Below are 19,274 nucleotides of genomic sequence, written 5' to 3' on the forward strand. Positions count from 1 at the left end.
TCCAGGAGGGGGCAGTGGTGGCGCTGTTCCTCATGTTCCTCATGTTATTCATGTGTAATTCCAGGAGGGGGCAGTGGAGGCGCTGTTCCTCATGTTCATGTGTAATTCCAGGAGGGGGCAGTGGAGGCGCTGTTCCTCATGTTCATGTGTAATTCCAGGAGGGGGCAGTGGTGGCGCTGTTCCTCATGTTACTCATGTGTAATTCCAGGAGGGGGCAGAGGTGGCGCTGTTCCTCATGTTACTCATGTGTAATTCCAGGAGGGGGCAGTGGTGGCGCTGTTCCTCATGTTACTCATGTGTAATTCCAGGAGGGGGCAGTGGAGGCGCTGTTCAAGCTCTGTCGTCAGGACCGTTTCCAGGAACTTTACGCTCCGGCGCTCAGGACCATCGCCGCCATCTGCTGCGTGGAGGAGGGAGTGCAGCAGCTCGACAAGGTACGGGGAATAACTACTGCAGTACTACAATACTGCAGTACTACAATACTGCAGTACTACAATACTGCAGTACTACAATAGGCTCCAGGATCAGATGTTTTTTTACTGTGTAGTTTCCTAAAGTCAGACTCCGAGTGCAGTTCTCCTTCGGGACACCGGAGGCAGCAGAGCACCTGTGCTCACGGAGCGAAGAGCGGAACCACCGGCGCCGCTTTTAACGAGTCCTCGGGGCAACAGTGAACGCAACATCACACAACTACACACAAATACACACAAATACACACAAATACACACAACTACACACAAATACACACAACTACACACACGGTACACACTCTCGATAATAAACACTTTTACTGATTTTACAAAAGCTTTGGAAACATAGAAAAGGCGTTAAAGTTGTTTTAAAGGCGTCTAAAACTCCTCACAAAACTCATCGAGATGGATCTTTTTCCTCACGTAACATTTTTTTCCATCTTTTTTGGGGGGGGGATTCAACTCACTTTGTAACTTTTTAGTCATTTTTTTGTGTTTTTGAGTCCTCGGGGCAACACTGAACACAACATCACACAACTACACACGACATGACCACATATACACACGGCTACACACAATAACAGATACACAACACACACACACATGCAGATACACACACGACTCACACACACACACACTCACACACACACGACTCCACACCACTGACCCAACGCCACAACGACACATGTGACAAAGACGCACAAACACCCACGCAGAAACTGGAAATCTCTGAAACACAAGGAAGAAGTTCCGAACCTGATATCGATGCTAATTTGCATATGTAAAAGAAGGCGGGGCAGCAATTATCAACACAAACGGAGGATTTATTTCGTTATTCTGAGCCAGAACAGTCACAACAGCAAAGGATTGAACTGAGCCAGGCTGATCATTCTGGTTTAGGTTCTGTTTGTCATTTAAGTATTAACTTTAAATGTTGTTTATGTATTTAGTTTCACATTAGTGTTGTTTAATTAACCAGTTAAAGTAATATAATTTTAATTGACCAGTTAATGATATAAAACAACCAGTTTTAGAAATGTATATTGTAATATACATTACTTCTAGCTTCATTTTCCACCATGAATTTACCGAATAAATGACTTAGAATAAACTAAAATATCTGGTTAGTTAATAAACCTGGTTAGTTAATAAACCTGGTTAGTTAATAAACCTGGTTAGTTAATAAACCTGGTTAGTTAATACCTGCTCACTAAAACACTGCAGATGTTGTGACAGGTTGGTTCTTTCGTAAAAGGAAAAGTTTCTGCAGAGACGTTTCACGGAGACGTCAGAGTTTCTGGGCTGACGCTCCTCAGCGCCTCCTCAGCGCCTCGTCAGCGCCTCGTCTCCTCAGTGTCCGCCTCCTCACTCATTACCTGGACTCCTGTCAGTCCAGTCTCTCACAAACAAACACAGGGGGGGGGGCTCCTCTTCCTCCTCCTCCTCCTCCTCCTCCTCCTCCTCAGCGCGCGCGGGCAGAACCAGGCTGAAAACAAACAGGCTTCTCTGTATGAAGGACCGGTCTGTGGGGTAACACTGCCCCCTGCTGGACAGACCGGTGAACTGCACAGGGAGACAACACGACTCAACACCGCCACACAGTGGCTGCTCGGGTGAACTGCAGGCACATTTCTATAACAGAGAGTTTATAAGACTTTGGCTGCGTCTGAAACCATCAAATTTAGCAAACATTAGCAGCTAGCTCCTTAACCTTTATGTTAGCGAACTAGTGCTTTTTTAAAGTTATTGGTGGAGCAGGCCAAACAAAAGTGCATGTCGCCCCCTAGTGTCCAAACAAAGACATTTAAGGAGAAAAATAAATCCAAATGATCCAAACATTTCCCTTTAGTGTTATTTTATTTCAGCAGCTGTTTCTTAAAGCGACAGCAGCAAATGATCCATGTGGCTTAAGTTTGTGCTAAATGAAAACAAAAGCATTTAATCTGTTTCCTGAGTTTCCTCTTTAACACTGACATGTGACTGAGCTGTGGGGACGACAACATGGATTTATCACTTTATAAAGTTTGGCTTGTGCAGAATCTTACTTTTTTATTATTATTATGTTTATTATTAAATGTGCTCCTGTCAATCAACAGTGGTTGCGCATGAATCACTCGAGGGTGGGGGCGAGGGGGGGGGGGGTTTGGCGCAGTGGCTTATGGGACGGCACAAAGCTCCTAATCACCGGTTAGTTAGCATCAGAGGTCCCTATGCTAAAGTGGCTATGATAGTTAGCATCAGAGGTCCCTATGCTAAAGTGGCTATGATAGTTAGCATCAGAGGTCCCTATGCTAAAGTGGCTATGATAGTTAGCATCAGAGGTCTCTATGCTAAAGTGGCTATGATAGTTAGCATCAGAGGTCCCTATGCTAAAGTGGCTATGATAGTTAGCACCAGAGGTCCCTATGCTAAAGTGGCTATGATAGTTAGCACCAGAGGTCCCTATGCTAAAGTGGCTATGATAGTTAGCACCAGAGGTCCCTATGCTAACGTGACTATGATAGTTAGCACCAGAGGTCACTATGCTAAAGTGGCTATGATAGTTAGCACCAGAGGTCCCTATGCTAACGTGACTATGATAGTTAGCACCAGAGGTCCCTATGCTAAAGTGGCTATGATAGTTAGCATCAGAGGTCCCTATGCTAAAGTGGCTATGATAGTTAGCATCAGAGGTCCCTATGCTAAAGTGGCTATGATAGTTAGCATCAGAGGTCCCTATGCTAAAGTGGCTATGATAGTTAGCATCAGAGGTCCCTATGCTAAAGTGGCTATGATAGTTAGCATCAGAGGTCTCTATGCTAAAGTGGCTATGATAGTTAGCATCAGAGGTCTCTATGCTAAAGTGGCTATGATAGTTAGCACCAGAGGTCCCTATGCTAAAGTGGCTATGATAGTTAGCATCAGAGGTCCCTATGCTAAAGTGGCTATGATAGTTAGCATCAGAGGTCCCTATGCTAAAGTGGCTATGATAGTTAGCATCAGAGGTCTCTATGCTAAAGTGGCTATGATAGTTAGCATCAGAGGTCTCTATGCTAAAGTGGCTATGATAGTTAGCACCAGAGGTCCCTATGCTAAAGTGGCTATGATAGTTAGCATCAGAGGTCCCTATGCTAAAGTGGCTATGATAGTTAGCATCAGAGGTCCCTATGCTAAAGTGGCTATGATAGTTAGCATCAGAGGTCCCTATGCTAAAGTGGCTATGATAGTTAGCATCAGAGGTCCCTATGCTAAAGTGGCTATGATAGTTAGCATCAGAGGTCCCTATGCTAAAGTGGCTATGATAGTTAGCATCAGAGGTCCCTATGCTAAAGTGGCTATGATAGTTAGCACCAGAGGTCCCTATGCTAAAGTGACTATGATAGTTAGCATCAGAGGTCCCTATGCTAAAGTGGCTATGATAGTTAGCATCAGAGGTCCCTATGCTAAAGTGGCTATGATAGTTAGCATCAGAGGTCCCTATGCTAAAGTGGCTATGATAGTTAGCATCAGAGGTCCCTATGCTAAAGTGACTATGATAGTTAGCATCAGAGGTCCCTATGCTAAAGTGGCTATGATAGTTAGCATCAGAGGTCCCTATGCTAAAGTGGCTATGATAGTTAGCATCAGAGGTCCCTATGCTAAAGTGGCTATGATAGTTAGCATCAGAGGTCCCTATGCTAAAGTGGCTATGATAGTTAGCACCAGAGGTCCCTATGCTAAAGTGGCTATGATAGTTAGCACCAGAGGTCTCTATGCTAAAGTGGCTATGATAGTTAGCATCAGAGGTCCCTATGCTAAAGTGGCTATGATAGTTAGCACCAGAGGTCCCTATGCTAAAGTGGCTATGATAGTTAGCATCAGAGGTCCCTATGCTAAAGTGGCTATGATAGTTAGCACCAGAGGTCCCTATGCTAAAGTGGCTATGATAGTTAGCACCAGAGGTCCCTATGCTAAAGTGGCTATGATAGTTAGCATCAGAGGTCTCTATGCTAAAGTGGCTATGATAGTTAGCATCAGAGGTCCCTATGCTAAAGTGGCTATGATAGTTTGCATCAGAGGTCTCTATGCTAAAGTGGCTATGATAGTTAGCACCAGAGGTCCCTATGCTAAAGTGGCTATGATAGTTAGCATCAGAGGTCTCTATGCTAAAGTGGCTATGATAGTTAGCATCAGAGGTCCATATGCTAAAGTGGCTATGATAGTTAGCATCAGAGGTCTCTATGCTAAAGTGGCTATGATAGTTAGCATCAGAGGTCCCTATGCTAAAGTGGCTATGATAGTTAGCACCAGAGGTCCCTATGCTAAAGTGGCTATGATAGTTAGCATCAGAGGTCCCTATGCTAAAGTGACTATGATAGTTAACATCAGAGGTCCCTATGCTAAAGTGGCTATGATAGTTAGCACCAGAGGTCCCTATGCTAAAGTGGCTATGATAGTTAGCATCAGAGGTCCCTATGCTAAAGTGGCTATGATAGTTAGCATCAGAGGTCCCTATGCTAAAGTGGCTATGATAGTTAGCATCAGAGGTCCCTATGCTAAAGTGGCTATGATAGTTAGCATCAGAGGTCCCTATGCTAAAGTGGCTATGATAGTTAGCACCAGAGGTCCCTATGCTAAAGTGGCTATGATAGTTAGCATCAGAGGTCCCTATGCTAAAGTGGCTATGATAGTTAGCATCAGAGGTCCTTATGCTAAAGTGGCTATGATAGTTAGCACCAGAGGTCTCTATGCTAAAGTGGCTATGATAGTTAGCATCAGAGGTCCCTATGCTAAAGTGGCTATGATAGTTAGCACCAGAGGTCTCTATGCTAAAGTGGCTATGATAGTTAGCATCAGAGGTCCCTATGCTAAAGTGGCTATGATAGTTAGCACCAGAGGTCTCTATGCTAAAGTGGCTATGATAGTTAGCACCAGAGGTCCCTATGCTAAAGTGGCTATGATAGTTAGCATCAGAGGTCCCTATGCTAAAGGGGCTATGATAGTTAGCATCAGAGGTCCCTATGCTAAAGTGGCTAGGATAGTTAGCACCAGAGGTCCCTATGCTAAAGGGGCTATGATAGTTAGCACCAGAGGTCTCTATGCTAAAGTGGCTATGATAGTTAGCATCAGAGGTCCCTATGCTAAAGTGGCTATGATAGTTAGCACCAGAGGTCTCTATGCTAAAGTGGCTATGATAGTTAGCACCAGAGGTCCCTATGCTAAAGTGGCTATGATAGTTAGCACCAGAGGTCTCTATGCTAAAGTGGCTATGATAGTTAGCATCAGAGGTCCCTATGCTAAAGTGGCTATGATAGTTAGCACCAGAGGTCCCTATGCTAAAGTGGCTATGATAGTTAGCATCAGAGGTCTCTATGCTAAAGTGGCTATGATAGTTAGCACCAGAGGTCCCTATGCTAAAGTGGCTATGATAGTTAGCATCAGAGGTCCCTATGCTAAAGTGGCTATGATAGTTAGCACCAGAGGTCCCTATGCTAAAGTGGCTATGATAGTTAGCATCAGAGGTCCCTATGCTAAAGTGGCTATGATAGTTAGCACCAGAGGTCCCTATGCTAAAGTGGCTATGATAGTTAGCATCAGAGGTCCCTATGCTAAAGTGGCTATGATAGTTAGCACCAGAGGTCCCTATGCTAAAGTGGCTATGATAGTTAGCACCAGAGGTCCCTATGCTAAAGTGGCTATGATAGTTAGCACCAGAGGTCCCTATGCTAAAGTGACTATGATAGTTAGCATCAGAGGTCCCTATGCTAAAGTGGCTATGATAGTTAGCATCAGAGGTCCCTATGCTAAAGTGGCTATGATAGTTAGCATCAGAGGTCCCTATGCTAAAGTGGCTATGATAGTTAGCATCAGAGGTCCCTATGCTAAAGTGGCTATGATAGTTAGCATCAGAGGTCCCTATGCTAAAGTGGCTATGATAGTTAGCATCAGAGGTCCCTATGCTAAAGTGGCTATGATAGTTAGCATCAGAGGTCCCTATGCTAAAGTGGCTATGATAGTTAGCACCAGAGGTCCCTATGCTAAAGTGGCTATGATAGTTAGCATCAGAGGTCACTATGCTAAAGTGGCTATGATAGTTAGCATCAGAGGTCCTTATGCTAAAGTGGCTATGATAGTTAGCATCAGAGGTCACTATGCTAAAGTGGCTATGATAGTTAGCATCAGAGGTCCTTATGCTAAAGTGGCTATGATAGTTAGCACCAGAGGTCACTATGCTAAAGTGGCTATGATAGTTAGCACCAGAGGTCCCTATGCTAAAGTGGCTATGATAGTTAGCATCAGAGGTCCCTATGCTAAAGTGGCTATGATAGTTAGCATCAGAGGCCCCTATGCTAAAGTGGCTATGATAGTTAGCATCAGAGGTCCCTATGCTAAAGTGGCTATGATAGTTAGCATCAGAGGCCCCTATGCTAAAGTGGCTATGATAGTTAGCATCAGAGGTCCCTATGCTAAAGTGGCTATGATAGTTAGCATCAGAGGTCCCTATGCTAAAGTGGCTATGATAGTTAGCATCAGAGGCCCCTATGCTAAAGTGGCTATGATAGTTAGCATCAGAGGTCCCTATGCTAAATTGGCTATGATAGTTAGCATCAGAGGTCCCTATGCTAAAGTGGTTATGATAGTTAGCATCAGAGGTCCCTATGCTAAAGTGGCTATGATAGTTAGCATCAGAGGTCCCTATGCTAAAGTGGCTATGATAGTTAGCATCAGAGGTCCCTATGCTAAAGTGGTTATGATAGTTAGCATCAGAGGTCCCTATGCTAAAGTGGCTATGATAGTTAGCATCAGAGGTCCCTATGCTAAAGTGGCTATGATAGTTAGCATCAGGGGTCCCTATGCTAAAGTGGCTATGATAGTTAGCATCAGGGGTCCCTATGCTAAAGTGGCTATGATAGTTAGCACCAGAGGTCACTATGCTAAAGTGGCTATGATAGTTAGCATCAGGGGTCCCTATGCTAAAGTGGCTATGATAGTTAGCATCAGGGGTCCCTATGCTAAAGTGGCTATGATAGTTAGCATCAGAGGTCTCTATGCTAAAGTGGCTATGATAGTTAGCATCAGGGGTCCCTATGCTAAAGTGGCTATGATAGTTAGCATCAGAGGTCCCTATGCTAAAGTGGCTATGATAGTTAGCAGCAGAGGTCCCTATGCTAAAGTGGCTCCTCCCTGACCCTCTGTGTGGTCCTGTGTTTCAGGTGGACGGCCTCCTGTGCCTCGCTGACCTCCTCACTGACCCTCAGTGTGGTCCTGTGTTTCAGGTGGACGGCCTCCTGTGCCTCGCTGACCTCCTCCCTGACCTCCTCCTCCCTGACCCTCTGTGTGGTCCTGTGTTTCAGGTGGACGGCCTCCTGTGCCTCGCTGACCTCCTCACTGACCCTCAGACCTCGGAGGCCGTGAAGGCCGAGGCCGCGGCCGTGGTGGCTCAGCTCACGTCTCCTCACCACAGCTCCACGTCGCACCTGCTCAGCTTCATCGAGTCCATGAACGACATCGTGACGGCGCTCATCGGTCGGTCTCGGGTTCGCGCTCTGGTTTGTTTCGAAGGTGATTGGTTAAAGTGTTGACAGGATGTCCCGCCCCTCAGCGCTCTGCTCGGCGGCGTCCTGTGGGGAGGTGTTCCTGTTGGCGGCGGCGGCGCTGGCGAACATCACCTTCCTCGACTCTTTGGCCTGTGAGATCCTGCTGCAGTCCAATGCCGTGCAGATCCTCCTGAGGGCGGCGCGGGACCGGGGGAGGGTGGACACGCCCTACAGCAAGGACCAGGTACACGCCCCCTTTCAGAGACACGCCCCCCACATACAGAGACACGCCCCCCACATACAGAGACACGCCCACATACAGTACAACGCCGTGCAGATCCTCCTGAGGGCGGCCAGGGACCGGGGGAGGGGGGACACAGACACAGATGCGTTTCCAGTGACATCACGCATAGCTCCGGCGGCCATTTTGAATATCTATCTCAGGATATAAAAGAGGATCGACAGAGACTGACCTCTGACCTCTGTCACACGTTTGTCCTGTGGTTCAGGGCTTTCTGTTGGAGAGGTCAGAGCTGAGCTAGCATTTAGCTGAAGCTAAATGCTAACTGGTAGCATGCTAACCTAGGGATTACGAGTAAATAAAAATGTCTCTTTCATATCCTGAGTACAGATATTGTTACATGTTGTAGTACTGCATAATTCTACTTCGGTGTTCAAAATGGCCGCCATAACCACAAAAGTCACATGACTGAAAGGCATGTATAAGACACGCCTCCATAAAGAGACACGCCCACTTCAGGGAGACGCCCCCGACTCCAGGTTTAAGACACTGTTCATTTTGACACATATTTTAATTTAGTTTTTTGACATTAAGAATAATTTCTGCAGCTTTGCCTTTATGACATTTATAACATTTATGATATTTATAATATTTATATATATTTATATTTATGATATTTATAATATTTATAATATTTATGATATTTATAATATTTATAATATTTACAGTATGTTAATAAGGATTAAACGCTGAGGACGGACCCCTGACCGCGTGTGAATGATGTGTTTTCTTCTTCTGTGGTTCAGGTGGTGACGATTCTGGCCAATCTGTCCGTCCTGGAGCCGTGTTCCCACGAGGTGCTTCACGAGCAAGGTCAGAGCTTTCCCTCACAGTCGTCTGTCCCGGCCTGTTCCTGAGGTGTGAGTGTGAAGTCACGGGTTTAATATTCATGTGTGTAACTCCCCTCATGGCCACCAGGGGGCAGCAGAGTCTCAAACACAGACGGGCCTTTTTTACTTTATCTGTAATTTACTTTAAACTCGACCACTTTATTGAAGCTTCTCCTTCAGTATTTGCTTCTGAATCTCTTTGAGAATAAATGTTGACTTTAAGGTGTCATTATTATGACCTGGACGTGTTTTTAATGTAAGATAACGACGTTAATGACGTTAATGACATCAGAGGAGGCGGAGCTGTCACACTGCAAACCTCAGGTTACGTTCATATTATAGGGTTATGTTTCAGAGCAGGGCCAACACCCGCTCTGTGGGGAGGTTGCATCTGAGTCCGTTTCCTAACACTAAAAACATGTACAATAGGCCAGGGTGAATGAGAGTGTGAGAGGGTGTATGGGGGACGACGGATGGAAATGAGCCCAAAGCTACACCCCAGTGTGGCTCGTTTACATGTATGAGACACATGTGTGTTCACTAACGAAAACTATAAAAAACATTAAAAACACAGACGAGTCCAGACACGAACAAAATACGAGTTACTTATTTAGTACTCATATTTTTTATTGTGTTTTCCTGTGTATAGATAAACCTGTTTTTATTGTGTAAACGTGTTTTTCTCATGTATAACCGCGTGTTTCTGGTGTATAACCGTGTTTTTCTCACATGTAAACGTGTTTTTCTCATGTATAACCGCGTGTTCCAGGGGTGGAGCGGCTGCTGCAGTTCCTCGGGGAGAGGCCGTGCTCCTCCAGTCCATCAGAGGGCGCCGCGTGCGAGCGAGTGCAGCAGAAAGCCGCCGTCACTCTGGCCCGACTGAGCCGGGACGCCGACTTCGCCCAGAACGCCATCGAGCACCACGGTACGGGAGGGGGGGGGCATCTGACCCCCCCACATCTGACACCCCCATATCTGACACCCCCATATCTGACCCCCCCATATCTGACCCCCCCACACCGGGAGGGCGTCTGACCCCCCCACACCGGGAGGGCATCTGACCCCCCCACACAGGGAGGGCATCTGACCCCCCCACACAGGGAGGGCATCTGACCCCCCCACATCTGACTCACTGTCTCTGTCCTTTCAGCTGTTCCTCGTCTGATCGAGCTGTGTCGATCTCCAACAGAGCGGAATAACTCCGACTCTGTCCTCGTGGCCTGTCTGGTGAGTCAAAACAAACTCATGGAATCAGGAAGAAGAAGCTAACTGGCTAGCGGACTAGGCTAACTGTGGGCTAGCTCCACTTAAACAGTATTTACAGCCTTTGTGTAACAGGATGAACAATATTGTCTTTTCTGTCAGTGTAGGATTTACTCTCACGGACGATTAATGAGTAAAAAAAAACATGTACAACGCCTGCAGTGCCGCTCACGGCCTCAAGGGCAGGAGTTGCTGAGGCCAGGTCCCTGACAGATTATCAGAAACTATAGCAGTAGAAATATTCCCCATGTTAGGAGTTTGTCTCATACTGGTGTAAATGAAAACTCAGGTGCAGGAAGTAACAAACTGAACCCGGGCCGAGGGCGACGCTGCGGAGGAGCTGATCCCAGCGTAACTTTGACACAGATTTAGCCACTTTTCAAACCTCCTGTGACCATATTTGGAAACAGGACTTTAATAAAGGGTTTTAATAAAGTCTCCATCGCGTCTTCAAAGCACGTCCAGCTGCTCCGTGTGCAGGTCAGTCCCACGCCTCAAAATAACTCCTCCCATCAGCGCGAGCGTCTCGTCTTCTCTCGGGTCAGTCTCATGATCGATCACAAACACAAACGCTCCGTCTAAACTCGCCTTTTACACAAGATAACAACAAATAATCCGGTCCGGTAAAAACGAAACCGAAACCTGCAGTGACACTGATGTCAAAGCTCCGCTAACAGCAACGAAACACTTCCTGTTGTCCCGACAAAATAAAAGCCGTCAATGTTCCAGCCGCTGGGAGAGGGTTTGAAATGTTAATAAATGAACCTAATATTTTAGGTGCAAATGGACACAAATCTCGTTTTTCTTCATTTTCCTGGTCGTCCGTTTTGCTCAAATAGAAATAAAGGCCTGTCTCTAAGAAAACAAGGAGATTTTTTTTTCACTATTAACTTTTATGTCAAAACCAAACGGATCCAAAATTCCAAATGTCTGAAGGGAGATTGAAGCCTCGGAAGAACCTGTGACTGATAAAAGTCTGTTTCTGTCAGAGCAGAGTCGTCCCTTTGCAGATGTGCCGGAATATCTGGCACTTTGGACGATCATTACTCTCACAATTGCAGCCATTTTGTCTTCCCACAGTCCGGCCGTGTGAGATTCAGGCGCTGTGGGAAAACGATCCATCGCCTCAGAGGTGATTATTATTATTATTATAATCCCGCTCTCTGTGGAGGAACTCGATTCTCCACCGGCGGCTTTTCCACCTCAGTTTCCTCTGAGTTTCTGCAGTAAATGTGGCGATGTTAGAATCACACGAGGAGGACGTGATCTGGAACCATGATCCAGTTTGTGTCGCTTCAAAACAGACGATTAAAATCCCGATAAACGAACACATCGTTATGGGCGGAGTTTACAGAGCGGTTTGTGTGTGTTTCAGGCGGCGCTGCGGCGTTTGGCGGCGGTGAGTCCCGAGAGTCTGGAGCCCGGAGACTACCAGCAGCTCATCTCCCCCAGACTCGTCGACTCCTTCCTGCTCTGCTCCAACATGGAGGAGAGCTTCGTCTGAAACTACAGAAACTACAAACATGGAGGAGAGCTTCGTCTGAAACTACAAACATGGAGGAGAGCTTCGTCTGAAACTACAAACATGGAGGAGAGCTTCGTCTGAAACTACAAACATGGAGGAGAGCTTCCTCTGACACTACAAACATGGAGGAGAGCTTCGTCTGACACTACAAACATGGAGGAGAGCTTCGTCTGAAACTACAAACATGGAGGAGAGCTTCGTCTGACACTACAAACATGGAGGAGAGCTTCGTCTGAAACTACAAACATGGAGGAGAGCTTCGTCTGAAACTACAAACATGCCGGTTCTTGGTTCCGTTTAAACCAGGGGTGCCCAAAGTGGGGCCCGCGGGCCAAATTTGGCCCGCCAAAACAATTGTGTTGGCCCTCCAGAGAGTGACCTACTTTTGCGCTGGGTGTGGTTAAAACTAACTCTCTTTCATTCATTCTCAAAGGTAAATATGAATGCAGTACACTTTTTGACCACCAGCGTCAGATTGGGGGCGCTGTTTCACTCCTTTCACAAAGTGAAGGAAACACTGTTGTGGTGTCTTGGTATTTATCAATCACAGAGCGTTGGAGCATCAACTTTCACAGTTTTTCAATTTTTTATTGCAAAGGTTGTTACATCAACAACAGTATATGTTAAAAAGTGACTTATAAAAGAATTGATGCTGAACTGACACTTTCAAAATAATCTAATGTGGCATTTTCTGTGAGTGAGAGAATGAGGTAAAGTTACTGTAGGTGATGTAGATGCAGGTGTTGTTTTTTTTGCACTAAAATGTTACAATGGTTGATTTTTTTTTCTTTCTTTCCATTCTTTTGCCATAGTTACCATTTGATTTAATATAGCATGTAATAAAGTAACTTTATAATTTGCAGTTATGTGTTTTTCGTGCTTGACATTGCCGTGTTTGGCCCGCGACTCAGAGGCACTTTTTCATTTTGGCCTCGGAGGCAAAAAGTTTGGGCCCCCCTGGTTTAAACGTTTCCAGACTCGGTTCCTGTGGGAAGGTTCTGATCCAGGATCTGTGGAGTAAAAGCTGCTGATTTTATCATGATTTGATAGATTTTCGGTTTATTCAAAAAGAGTTTCATGGACGACACTAACTAACTAACTAACTAACTAACTAACTAACTAACTAACTAACTAACTAACTAACTAACCTCTGAGTCCGGACATCGTCTCTCATAGAACTGTGGTTACAGTAACTGACCGTGTAACTGGACTCACGGACCACCAGGGGGCGCCGTCACCAGGCACAGACAGCGCCACCAACAGGGAGCCCGGGACAGACGCACAAGCTCAGATCATTCGTTTGGTTTCCACGAAAAACATGTACAATAGGTGAATGCTCCCATCAGCGTCAGGAGAAAAGCGGCGGACATTTTGTGAACGCAAACGAAGCACAAAGGACTTCAGAAACACGCCCCCTACAGGCCCATCATTTAGAGGACAGAGAGGGAAACAGCGCCTCCTACAGGTCCATCATTTAGAGGACAGAGAGGGAAACAGCGCCTCCTACAGGCCCATCATTTAGAGGACAGAGAGGGAAACAGCACCTCCTACAGGCCCATCATTTAGAGGACAGAGAGGGAAACAGCGCCCCCTACAGACCCATCATTTAGAGGACAGAGAGGGAAACAGCGCCTCCTACAGGTCCATCATTTAGAGGACAGAGAGGGAAACAGCGCCTCCTACAGACCCATCATTTAGAGGACAGAGAGGGAAACAGCGCCTCCTACAGACCCATCATTTAGAGGACAGAGAGGGAAACAGCACCTCCTACAGGCCCATCATTTAGAGGACAGAGAGGGAAACAGCACCTCCTACAGACCCATCATTTAGAGGACAGAGAGCGAAACAGCGCCTCCTACAGACCCATCATTTAGAGGACAGAGAGGGAAACAGCACCTCCTACAGACCCATCATTTAGAGGACAGAGAGGGAAACAGCACCTCCTACAGACCCATCATTTAGAGGACAGAGAGAGAAACAGCACCTCCTACAGACCCATCATTTAGAGGACAGAGAGGGAAACAGCACCTCCTACAGGCCCATCATTTAGAGGACAGAGAGGGAAACAGCACCTCCTACAGGCCCATCATTTAGAGGACAGAGAGGGAAACAGCACCTCCTACAGGCCCATCATTTAGAGGACAGAGAGGGAAACAGCGCCTCCTACAGGCCCATCATTTAGAGGACAGAGAGGGAAACAGCGCCTCCTACAGGCCCATCATTTAGAGGACAGAGAGAGAAACAGCGCCTCCTACAGGCCCATCATTTAGAGGACAGAGAGGGAAACAGCGCCTCCTACAGGCCCTTCATTTAGAGGACAGAGAGGGAAACAGCACCTCCTACAGGCCCATCATTTAGAGGACAGAGAGGGAAACAGCACCTCCAACAGGCCCATCATTTAGAGGACAGAGAGGGAAACAGCGCCTCCTACAGGCCCATCATTTAGAGGACAGAGAGGGAAACAGCGCCTCCTACAGACCCATCATTTAGAGGACAGAGAGGGAAACAGCACCTCCTACAGACCCCTTCATTTAGAGGACAGAGAGGGAAACAGCACCTCCTACAGGCCCATCATTTAGAGGACAGAGAGAGAAACAGCGCCTCCTACAGGCCCATCATTTAGAGGACAGAGAGGGAAACAGCACCTCCTACAGGCCCATCATTTAGAGGACAGAGAGGGAAACAGCGCCTCCTACTGGCCCATCATTTAGAGGACAGAGAGGGAAACAGCGCCTCCTACAGACCCATCATTTAGAGGACAGAGAGGGAAACAGCACCTCCTACAGGCCCATCATTTAGAGGACAGAGAGGGAAACAGCACCTCCTACAGGCCCATCATTTAGAGGACAGAGAGGGAAACAGCACCTCCTACAGGCCCATCATTTAGAGGACAGAGAGGGAAACAGCGCCTCCTACAGGCCCATCATTTAGAGGACAGAGAGAGAAACAGCACCTCCTACAGGCCCATCATTTAGAGGACAGAGAGGGAAACAGCGCCTCCTACAGGCCCATCATTTAGAGGACAGAGAGGGAAACAGCGCCTCCTACAGGCCCATCATTTAGAGGACAGAGAGGGAAACAGCACCTCCTACAGACCCATCATTTAGAGGACAGAGAGAGAAACAGCGCCTCCTACAGGCCCATCATTTAGAGGACAGAGAGGGAAACAGCGCCTCCTACAGGCCCATCATTTAGAGGACAGAGAGAGAAACAGCGCCTCCTACAGGCCCATCATTTAGAGGACAGAGAGGGAAACAGCACCTCCTACAGACCCATCATTTAGAGGACAGAGAGAGAAACAGCGCCTCCTACAGGCCCATCATTTAGAGGACAGAGAGGGAAACAGCACCTCCTACAGACCCATCATTTAGAGGACAGAGAGGGAAACAGCACCTCCTACAGGCCCATCATTTAGAGGACAGAGAGGGAAACAGCACCTCCTACAGACCCATCATTTAGAGGACAGAGAGGGAAACAGCGCCTCCTACAGACCCATCATTTAGAGGACAGAGAGGGAAACAGCACCTCCTACAGGCCCATCATTTAGAGGACAGAGAGGGAAACAGCACCTCCTACAGACCCATCATTTAGAGGACAGAGAGGGAAACAGCACCTCCTACAGACCCATCATTTAGAGGACAGAGAGGGAAACAGCACCTCCTACAGACCCATCATTTAGAGGACAGAGAGGGAAACAGCACCTCCTACTGGCCCATCATTTAGAGGACAGAGAGGGAAACAGCACCTCCTACAGGCCCATCATTTAGAGGACAGAGAGAGAAACAGCGCCTCCTACAGGCCCATCATTTAGAGGACAGAGAGGGAAACAGCACCTCCTACAGGCCCATTATTTAGAGGACAGAGAGGGAAACAGCACCTCCTACAGGCCCATCATTTAGAGGACAGAGAGAGAAACAGCGCCTCCTACAGGCCCATCATTTAGAGGACAGAGAGGGAAACAGCGCCTCCTACAGGCCCATCATTTAGAGGACAGAGAGGGAAACAGCACCTCCTACAGGCCCATCATTTAGAGGACAGAGAGAGAAACAGCACCTCCTACAGGCCCATCATTTAGAGGACAGAGAGGGAAACAGCGCCTCCTACAGACCCATCATTTAGAGGACAGAGAGGGAAACAGCGCCTCCTACAGACCCATCATTTAGAGGACAGAGAGGGAAACAGCACCTCCTACAGGCCCATCATTTAGAGGACAGAGAGGGAAACAGCACCTCCTACAGGCCCATCATTTAGAGGACAGAGAGGGAAACAGCACCTCCTACAGACCCATCATTTAGAGGACAGAGAGAGAAACAGCGCCTCCTACAGACCCATCATTTAGAGGACAGAGAGGGAAACAGCACCTCCTACAGGCCCATCATTTAGAGGACAGAGAGGGAAACAGCGCCTCCTACAGGCCCATCATTTAGAGGACAGAGAGGGAAACAGCACCTCCTACAGACCCATCATTTAGAGGACAGAGAGGGAAACAGCACCTCCTACTGACCCATCATTTAGAGGACAGAGAGGGAAACAGCGCCTCCTACAGGCCCATCATTTAGAGGACAGAGAGGGAAACAGCGCCTCCTACAGGCCCATCATTTAGAGGACAGAGAGGGAAACAGCACCTCCTACAGACCCATCATTTAGAGGACAGAGAGAGAAACAGCACCTCCTACAGACCCATCATTTAGAGGACAGAGAGAGAAACAGCACCTCCTACAGACCCATCATTTAGAGGACAGAGAGGGAAACAGCGCCTCCTACAGACCCATCATTTAGAGGACAGAGAGGGAAACAGCGCCTCCTACAGACCCATCATTTAGAGGACAGAGAGGGAAACAGCACCTCCTACAGGCCCATCATTTAGAGGACAGAGAGGGAAACAGCACCTCCTACAGGCCCATCATTTAGAGGACAGAGAGGGAAACAGCACCTCCTACAGGCCCATTATTTAGAGGACAGAGAGGGAAACAGCGCCTCCTACAGACCCATCATTTAGAGGACAGAGAGGGAAACAGCACCTCCTACAGACCCATCATTTAGAGGACAGAGAGGGAAACAGCACCTCCTACAGACCCATCATTTAGAGGACAGAGAGGGAAACAGCACCTCCTACAGACCCATCATTTAGAGGACAGAGAGGGAAACAGCACCTCCTACAGACCCATCATTTAGAGGACAGAGAGGGAAACAGCACCTCCTACAGACCCATCATTTAGAGGACAGAGAGAGAAACAGCGCCTCCTACAGACCCATCATTTAGAGGACAGAGAGGGAAACAGCACCTCCTACAGGCCCATCATTTAGAGGACAGAGAGGGAAACAGCACCTCCTACAGGCCCATCATTTAGAGGACAGAGAGGGAAACAGCGCCTCCTACAGACCCATCATTTAGAGGACAGAGAGGGAAACAGCACCTCCTACAGACCCATCATTTAGAGGACAGAGAGGGAAACAGCGCCTCCTACAGACCCATCATTTAGAGGACAGAGAGGGAAACAGCACCCTCTACAGACCCATCATTTAGAGGACAGACAGGGAAACAGCACCTCCTACAGGCCCATCATTTAGAGGACAGAGAGGGAAACAGCGCCTCCTACAGGCCCATCATTTAGAGGACAGAGAGGGAAACAGCGCCTCCTACAGACCCATCATTTAGAGGACAGAGAGGGAAACAGCGCCTCCTACAGGCCCATCATTTAGAGGACAGAGAGGGAAACAGCGCCTCCTACAGGCCCATCATTTAGAGGACAGAGAGGGAAACAGCACCTCCTACAGACCCATCATTTAGAGGACAGAGAGAGAAACAGCACCTCCTACTGGCCCATCATTTACAGGACAGAGAGAGAAACAGCACCTCCTACAGACCCATCATTTACAGGACAGAGAGAGAAACAGCACCTCCTACAGGCCCATCATTTAGAGGACAGAGAGGGAAACAGCTCCTCCTACAGACCCATCATTTACAGGACAGAGAGAGAAACAGCACCTCCTACAGGCCCATCATTTAGAGGACAGAGAGAGAAACAGCACCTCCTACAGACCCATCATTTACAGGACAGAGAGAGAAACAGCACCTCCTACAGACCCATCATTTACAGGACAGAGAGAGAAACAGCACCTCCTACAGGCCCATCATTTAGAGGACAGAGAGGGAAACAGCTCCTCCTACAGACCCATCATTTAGAGGACAGAGAGGGAAACAGCACCTCCTACAGACCCATCATTTAGAGGACAGAGAGGGAAACAGCGCCTCCTACAGACCCATCATTTAGAGGACAGAGAGGGAAACAGCACCTCCTACAGACCCATCATTTAGAGGACAGAGAGAGAAACAGCACCTCCTACAGGCCCATCATTTAGAGGACAGAGAGAGAAACAGCACCTCCTACAGACCCATCATTTAGAGGACAGAGAGGGAAACAGCGCCTCCTACAGGCCCATCATTTAGAGGACAGAGAGGGAAACAGTTAAAGAGTTAATTTATCTGGTTTTGTGTTTTTAATCGTGTGTTTTGAATGTTTTTACGAGTTTGCTTCTGAATAATAAAGTGTGGAGTCGGAGCTGATGTTGTGTCTGTTTTTGTGCCTTTGGGCAAAGACACTTTTGTTTCCGAGCTGAATTTTTAACGTGTTGGTCTTTAAAGCCGGAGCTGATCCATGTTTCATGCGTCTCACAAAGGCCCCACAGACGGGGGGGGGGATGGGGGCCCCTGAGAGCCCCCGGGCCAGAGGTTCAGTCTGACCACAGAGAAGCAGAGACTGGACTGGGCTCTGAGAAAGAGACGAGGACGAGACGAGAATGAGGGAGAGACGAGAAAGAGACAAGAACGAGACGAGAAAGAGACGAGGAAGAGACGAGAAAGACACGAGAAAAGAGACGAGAAAAGAGACAAGAACGAGACGAGAATGAGACGAGAGAGAGACGAGGAAGAGACGAGAAAGACACGAGAAAAGAGACGAGAAAAAGACGAGGCCCTTGAGCCTGACACTTATGTCACCAAACAGAAGGATCCAAAGTCCAGCGGCGTCAGTAAAGTTTGAGGCCCTGAACTGTACTCTACTGTAGTCAAACATTAAACTGACAGAAACACAGACGGATCCGAGACAAGTGGAGACCGGAGGAGACCAGAGACCAGAGGACACAGGAGACCAGAGACCAGAGACCAGAGGACAGAGGAGACCAGAGGACACAGGAGACAAGTGGAGACCAGAGGAGACCAGAGGACACAGGAGACCAGAGACCAGAGGACACAGGAGACAAGTGGAGACCAGAGACCAGAGACCAGAGACCAGAGACCAGAGGACACAGGAGACCAGAACAGGGACATTGACTCTGTCCCACAGCTCTCAGACCGTCAGGACTCACCAGATCTAGACCTGCTCAGAC

At 47.6% G+C, this 19,274-nt stretch overlaps 1 protein-coding gene across 1 annotated transcript; it reads left to right on the forward strand.

The window, feature by feature from the left end:
- Nucleotides 1-308: 308 nt before the first annotated feature.
- insc (INSC spindle orientation adaptor protein) lies at nucleotides 309-12,007 on the forward strand (the record flags this gene model as incomplete). The annotated part of the gene is made up of 7 exons (XM_079583145.1): nucleotides 309-434; nucleotides 7,784-7,955; nucleotides 8,032-8,210; nucleotides 9,014-9,080; nucleotides 9,867-10,022; nucleotides 10,248-10,324; nucleotides 11,736-12,007. Coding segments are annotated over 7 exons (906 nt in total), but the record flags the coding sequence as incomplete, so codon positions are not given.
- Nucleotides 12,008-19,274: the final 7,267 nt, after the last annotated feature.

This window comes from Gobius niger (genome assembly GCF_951799975.1).
Source record: "Gobius niger genome assembly, contig: SCAFFOLD_32, whole genome shotgun sequence".
Taxonomy (NCBI): Eukaryota; Metazoa; Chordata; class Actinopteri; order Gobiiformes; family Gobiidae; genus Gobius; species Gobius niger.